Source organism: Macaca nemestrina, chromosome 2 (assembly GCF_043159975.1).
Source record: "Macaca nemestrina isolate mMacNem1 chromosome 2, mMacNem.hap1, whole genome shotgun sequence".
Taxonomy (NCBI): Eukaryota; Metazoa; Chordata; class Mammalia; order Primates; family Cercopithecidae; genus Macaca; species Macaca nemestrina.
The window spans coordinates 49,972,859-49,979,821 of record NC_092126.1 but is presented as its reverse complement, the minus strand read 5'-3'; the positions used below and the strand labels follow the sequence as shown (position 1 = coordinate 49,979,821).

The 6,963-nt window shown below is 50.1% G+C and overlaps 1 protein-coding gene across 1 annotated transcript; it reads right to left on the bottom strand.

Moving 5' to 3' along the window:
- Nucleotides 1–1,365: 1,365 nt before the first annotated feature.
- LOC105470029 (Zic family member 1) lies at nt 1,366–6,671 on the bottom strand. The gene is made up of 3 exons (XM_011721735.2): nt 4,910–6,671; nt 3,239–3,402; nt 1,366–2,565 (listed from the first exon to the last, which is right to left on the bottom strand). Exons 1-3 carry the CDS (start codon nt 5,889–5,891, stop codon nt 2,368–2,370), a joined length of 1,344 nt encoding a protein of 447 aa, XP_011720037.1. The 5' UTR covers nt 5,892–6,671; the 3' UTR covers nt 1,366–2,367.
- Nucleotides 6,672–6,963: the final 292 nt, after the last annotated feature.

Genomic DNA, 6,963 nt, shown 5'->3' with positions numbered 1-6,963 from the left:
TGATGTGCAGCAAAGTCCTTACTCAGCAAATAAGACTTTGTTGACTAACAGTGACAAATATAAATAGTAAGAGATGAAAAGACAAGTCAACAAAGGATTCTTAAAGAGAACTGAACAGTTTTATCTTGTAATTGGCCAATGGTTTAATCTGAAAAATTAATTTCACTTTAAAATAGATGTATCCTAAGGGGTTATTATACTTTGTGGGGTTTTTCCTCTTGTTTTCTTTCTCAGAGTCAAATATGGTCTATGGCTTCCTGAACACATATAGTATATTAAAGAATCAGGTCCACGGCCCTCCTTGCCCAGTGAGGTCAGTTTCTGCCGCCTGCTCTGCACCTCCACACCCTAGCAGCTACAGCCAAGGGCCTGATTTGTTATCTCCGGCTACGTTGTCTGCCTAATGGGGCGATCATGCAAGCTACAACCAGAGACAAAGAAGCCTGCGTTCCTACCAGCGCAGCTAACTTCATGGAAGCAGCATAGCTTGCAAATCTATCAAACTAAACTGCAAGAAAGACAATCTGATTTAGAGAAAAGGCGTTCTGCCACAGTCATTAAGCACAAGTAATTTAGATTTTTTATATTGTCTCCTCATTTACAAATTTACTGTATCAACGCCAACCAATGGAACGAATTTCTTAAGTAAATGAGAAATAAATAAAAGAGATAGAAAGATAATCAAATTACTTAAAATAATCCTCTTCCCTAGATGTATTTTTGAGAGAACTAATAACACTGGCAAAATCATAGGAATAATAACATATCATAGGAAGTAATTAATTTAAATTAGCATCATGTTTGAAGAATATAAGTGAAACGCTTTATGGACATTTACTTTTGTACAAAGAAGGAAGGCTTGGAAAAGCATGCATCGACATCCTGAAAATTAGTTATGGTCATAAACGGTTTAATTGAAGACAGCAATTTAAAATATGATATTGTAAATCTGCAACTCGGTTTCAGCCAGGGGAATTTAATCTACGGGGCAGCGGAACCCTCGGCTGCAAGTTCATTTGCAATGTTGCAGAGCGAGCCCCTGAGCTTCTGACAATTCGTCTACATTAATATTGATGTCGCCTGTGCAATCTATTTCTGTTATTTTTATGGTTGTTATTCTACATCTGCAAAGGTCATTTAAATTATACCGCGACCGAAAATTTGTTTCATAAATTTTGATATAAATACTAATTACACTCTCTCGCAGAGCCAGCAGGGTAGCATTCATTTATCACGTTTATACGACCTGCAATGACAGAAAGGGAAGGCAAGGGAGACTGCAGAGCTTTTCCGGAGACCCTTTAAGACTGGCAGAAGAGGCAGCAGGTTGCTGGTGGGTGAAGAAGAAATTCCTACCACAATCACTGAGATTTAAGAATCTTTAATAAGGTACGAAAGGTTACCAAACAGTTCTGGAAACTAAAGTGTACATACGAGTTCTTCTAACCATAAATATTGAAGAGCTGTAACATGGATAAACCGGCCCTTTACATGCGGATAAATATGGAAACTAGGAATTATATACATTATGTGGTTGTATCTTTTGCCAAAAGTAACGGACAGTTATAGTTTATATCTTTTTTAATATCACTTTACATAAACAAATGGAACAGTTTGACACGCAGATCCAGGCTCGTACTATACGAATTCTTGACAGGACGGGAAACAACATTTTACTGCACTAAAGTACTTAGACTTTTGGACGAAATGTTTGCACTTTATACAAAAAAAGCACATTAATACCAATAATATTCGGTTAGGTCGACGTGGAGACTGTAATCGTACAAAGTAATTCACATTTTGGTACACATTTACTAGAACATTCTTGCCATTCAGTACAAACAGTTGGCTTTCGGCCGCCCACCCCTCCCCCTCCCCCCACCCGCCCAGCCCCTCCCCCCTCCCCCAATGCAAAGACCACAACGCCACAATCCCACCCACCCGCTCCAACCGCGATATAACTATTTACAGAATTCAACAGTACAGTTTTAAGCTAATAATTCTGTATTTACAAGAAAACAAAGAAAAAAAAGCTGAAGCCCCAGAGAGCCCGTACGGATCCGACAAGAAACTGGCCCTCGGGGTAGGCGGCATTTGGTCAGGTGGCCTCCTCCCCCTAGACCCCCTACCGCACCTTGGGTACCAAGCCTTCGCCAAAAAAGGAAAAATAATGAAAGCGAAAGGAAATTTTTAAAGGTTGATACTTCCTCTGTTACTCGTCCTGGGTCTATTGGCAGATTTTTTAAAAAGGATTGCGGGGTCTGTGTGGGGGGTTGTTTTGATTCGCAGGGTTCTTTCAGTAATGTTGTGTATACGTGTGTGATCAGTCTCTTAAATAGGGTTTTGTTCGGTGTTTTGTTTCTGATTTTAAACGTACCATTCGTTAAAATTGGAAGAGAGCGCGCTGTGGCCGGCTGTGTGGTGGACTGCGGAGGAGGAGGGAGATAAGGAGCTGGTGGTCGGGTTGTCTGTGGAGGGAGACACGATGGTGGGAGGCGTGGAGGATTCGTAGCCGGAGCTGGCGGCCGGCGAAGGCTGAGAGCCCTGCGAGGAGGATTCGTGGACCTGCAGGAATAAAGTCGCGTTTTTACGGACATAAAGAGCCAGTGTGGCGGCCGCCTAGAGTGGCGACTGCCGCGAGTGCCCTTCCTCCTGGACCTCTTGGAGCCCCCTGAACACAGGCGAGGCCCGATCAGCGGGACCTTGGGCTTGGTGCCCTTTCACAGGCCTGCAGACACCGTGCTCCCGGGAAAGTCAGCGTCCCCGAGACTCACAAAAGAAAAATAGGTCTCGGAAGGGGGAGCGTGGATTTGAGGCTAGAGACTGCACTTTCTTTCCCTGAACTTTGCTTGCCCGTGTTTAGGTGAGCCGGAGCTCAGGCCTGGGCGCAGGAGTCCAACTCTTGAGTCTCACCGGCCAGCAGCAAGGGCCGCAGTTTCGGCAGCCTCAACCCCCAGCAAAAGCCCTAGCTCCGGGCCAAATTCAGTGGCGGCCATTGCTCGTACTCGCCTCTTTTAACTTTTATTGTGAAACCAAGAATTTAAAACGGCCTTGGGCACTCCCATCCCCTTTTCCAGGTCCCGCCCTACCCTCTCTGCCCAGCTCCACTGAGTGGAACCTTTGCCTTCCCGCTTCCTCTGGCTCCCGCCACCGCCTGGCTGCCACTCGCCGCTCGACCCCAAGCCGAGAGCCAAGAGAGCTCCTGCCTCAAAGGGGACGATGAGAGCGTGGCGATTACCTTCATGTGTTTGCGCAGCGAACTGGGATGCGTGTAGGACTTGTCGCACATCTTGCAAAGATAGGGCTTGTCGCTCGTGTGCACGTGCATGTGCTTCTTGCGGTCGCTGCTGTTAGCGAAGCGCCGGTCACAGCCCTCAAACTCGCACTTGAAGGGCTTCTCCCCTGGTGCGAAAGTAGAATGAGAGGGGTCTAATTAGAAAAAAATCCCGCGGCCGTTTTTCAAAAACTAAACAAATGTAAAAAAAAAAAAAAAAAAAAAAAAAAAAAAAAAAAAAAAAGCCAGCCCAGGATTAGCGCTTTTTGCAAGTTTAAAAACCCGGAACGTCAATAAATTCTTATATCTGCAGTTGAATTATAAATATTTTAACTCTATTTTAATCCCTAATACAATTAGATCTACATTTTATTTTTAGGTTTAAAAAAAAAATAGGAGGAGGAGGAGGAGTCAGTTTTTAGCATCAGGTCTGGAAACTCGTATTACCCAGAGTTATATACACGATTTCGAATTGCTTCCACCTGGCTCCCGATTTCTAGTTTTCACGTTTGCGGCTTATTCTCCTGCCCTATTGCTTTTCTCTCCTCCCCCTGCCCCCTCCCCGACGCTCCGCATCCCCTCGTCGCCTCCTCCAACCCACCCCACTCCCTACATACACTCGCATTTTATAGCGTAATCTGAGCGGTAGAGAACTCAACGCCGCAAATTCTTCCCTGACTCGGGCGTTAAACCCGAAGTCCCAAGCACGGTTCTCAGACCTCACCCGGGAAAATCAGAATAGGAAAGCAGACCCAATTCCTGGCCTCGTGGGGGCAGGGAGCCCAGAATGTTTTGCCTGATGCCAGGCTACAACCCTGAGCTCGCGGGAACTTTTTTTTTTTTTTTTTTTTTAACTGTTCCGGACCTGTGTGTTAATTATTTTTAAAGGCCAAAACGGGGAATCCGGTGTTTTGAAAACCACCCTCACGGAGTCTAACAGACAAAAAGGTCTTCCTTGCCTTCCTCGGACTTTCTCCACCCCTCAAGCCCACTCTTAAAACTAGTCACTACTAAAACTGAACTCTTCAAATGTGCATAAATCTCCAAAAGTCTCCGTAATCCCAAATTATTTCTTTTCCCCACTCTGTCTCAATTCTTTCTGTCTCTATTTTGTTTCTTTCTACGCCCTTAATCCGGCCTCCTCAATTTCCTCAGCTCATTCCTTTGGCAAAGTCCTCAGTGAAGTGCACGGAGAGAGATGTTGGCAGCAAGCAAGGGTTTAGATTTGTCTGCAGCCTGAGCAGCTGGCGCCTCCGTGGCTGCCCGGAGCCAGCCACTTTCCCCGGCTTCGAAAGCACCAAGGTCTCCGCCAAACCAGGTTTGGCTTCCTGTTCTCCGACCTTTTATGTTTCTCATTTAAACAATCTGTATCCCCAGATCCTTCTCGTCCGCCCTCTGTGTGGATATATATATATATATATATATATATATATATATATATATATATATATGATTTTTTTTTCCGTAATTTCAAGCCCCAAACTAAAAATCAGCGCACAATTTCCCTGCCTGCCTGCCGGAACCTGACGCCCGGGATCCCACCGAGGCTGCGTTTGTGCGACCTGGCCGCTGACTTTCGGTTTGGGTCCCAGGCCCAAGTGGGAATGGGTAGGGGTCCTGCAGCTGTTTCCGTACCTGTGTGCGTCCTTTTGTGGATCTTTAAGTTCTCGGAGCGCGCGAAGACCTTGCCACAGCCAGGGAAGGGGCAGGGAAAGGGCTTCTCCCCCGTGTGCACGCGGATGTGGTTAACCAGTTTGTATTTGGCTTTGAAGGGCTTGCCCTCGCGCGGACACTCCTCCCAGAAGCAGATGTGATTACTCTGCTCCGGGCCACCTACGTGCTCCACGGTGACGTGCGTGACTAGCTCGTGCATGGTGCTAAAAGTTTTGTTGCACGACTTTTTGGGGTTGGCCAGCTGCTCGGGCTCGATCCACTTGCAGATGAGCTCTTGCTTGATGGGTTGGCGCATGTAGCGGAAGAAGGCGCCGGCGCCGTGATGCGCGGCCATGTTCACGTTCATGGGCCCGTAGCCGTGCAGCTGCGGCGCAGCGTAGTGCTCGGAACGCGGGCTGGTCACCTGGCCGTACTGCTCCGGTCGCGGGTACATGTCCCCCGAGAAGCCGAGCCTCATCTGCCCGTTGACCACGTTAGGCGACGCGTGGCCGGCAGCCTGCTCGTGAAGCCCTGGGAAGAGGAGGTGGCCCGCGGCGTCCGTGTGGCCGTGTGGGCCCCCGAAGCCCCCGGCCGATGCAGCAAAGAGGCTGTGCTGTGCGCTGGCTGCCGCCGCCGCGTCGCCAAAACCCCGGTTGCGGAACAGAAAGTCCCGCGTGGAGTTGAAGGCTGCGCTGGAATAGGAGCCGACGTGGCCCGGGTGATGGTGATGGCCCAGGGCCGCAGCAGCCGCGTAGCCTGGCGCCTGAGACGTGAAGGCTGTCTGGCCGGCCGAAGCCAGCTCGTGCGAACTAGGGTTGAGCTTGAAGGCGCCCATGCCGTCGGCGAACGGGTTGATGCCCAGGCCCACGTCTCGTTCGGCCACGTCGCCCGCGGAGTGGTGGCGGGACGCGCCAAAGGTGGTCACGCCGATCGCTGGGTACTGGGGGCCGGCGTCCAGGAGCATCGTGGCTGCTCGGGGCGAGCCCCGGCCTCCCCCGCCCCCCCCACCCTCGCCAGCCGAGGAGGGAAAATCGGGAGGAGGAGGAGGAGGAACAAGAGGAGGAGGAAGAAGAGGAAGAAGAGGAGGAGGGAGGAGGAGTCGACCCACCTCGCGAAGTCCTAGCCTGCAGGCAACGGCGCGGCGCGCCCGGGCGTTGGCCGGGCCAAACGCAAAGTAGCCGGACGGCTGCGGGCCGCGAGTAAGACAGGCTCCAGCGCCCGCCAGGCAGACCCTGCCGGCCCGGCTCGCACTTTCTCGCCGCTTAGTCTCTGCCGGGAGGGCCGCGCGTCAAGGCTGCCCGGGGAAAGGCATGGAGCATCTCAGCCCCCCAAAAAAACTTCCTCCTGGATTTGTAGCATAGAGGAATGTGAGCGCCAGAGCCGCGACAGCTTCGCTCTCTCTCCGCCTCGCGCCGCGCGCCCCTCCTCACTTCTCCACTAGCCCCTCGCTCTTTCTTTTCTCTCTCTCTCCTTTCTCTCACGCTCGCCTCCTCGCTCCTTCACTCTCCTTTTTTCCCTCTCTGCTTTTTGCAAAAAAAAAAAAAAAAAAAAAAAAAAAAAAAAAAAAAGTGGGTGGGGGGAGAAGAAAGAAAGAAAAAGCCAAAGAAAAGGCGCAAATCATGCACAATATTGTCTTTTGCGGTTTATCTTCCTGGGGAGAAACTTTCACCTCCTCAGCCGGGCGGTGAGCGCGAGACTGATAGCAGCAATCATTCCTGCAGATAAATGAATTGAAAGGACGACACCGTCCCCCCCTTGATGAATGGGAGCAGGGGGAGGTGTCACGTGCTGCCGACGCTGGCGCCCATTGGTGCGTTTGCACTCCCCCCGCCCGCAGCTGCCGCGCCAACGGAGGGCGCGCCGAGGCGCCGCGCGCAGCTCATTGGCCCGCCCGCCTCATCAATCCCAGGTATTGTAAAGCGCTTGACATCCCCTTTTGACAAACCAGGGCTGCCAGGAGTAGCAACTTTTTTTTTAGTCAAATTTTTTCCCTCTTCTCACGGAAATTTTTTTTTCTTTCCTTTTCTTTTTTTCTT

Excerpts from the sequence above, each read along its gene's own strand:
- LOC105470029 (XM_011721735.2), bottom strand. The coding sequence starts at position 5,891 with ATGCTCCTGGACGCCGGCCCCCAGTACCCAGCGATCGGCGTGACCACC. Across the intron at positions 3,403-4,909 it reads CCACAAAAGGACGCACACAG|GGGAGAAGCCCTTCAAGTGC; the intron begins GTACGGAAACAG and ends CTTTCGCACCAG. Across the intron at positions 2,566-3,238 it reads CGCTGCGCAAACACATGAAG|GTCCACGAATCCTCCTCGCA; the intron begins GTAATCGCCACG and ends TTATTCCTGCAG.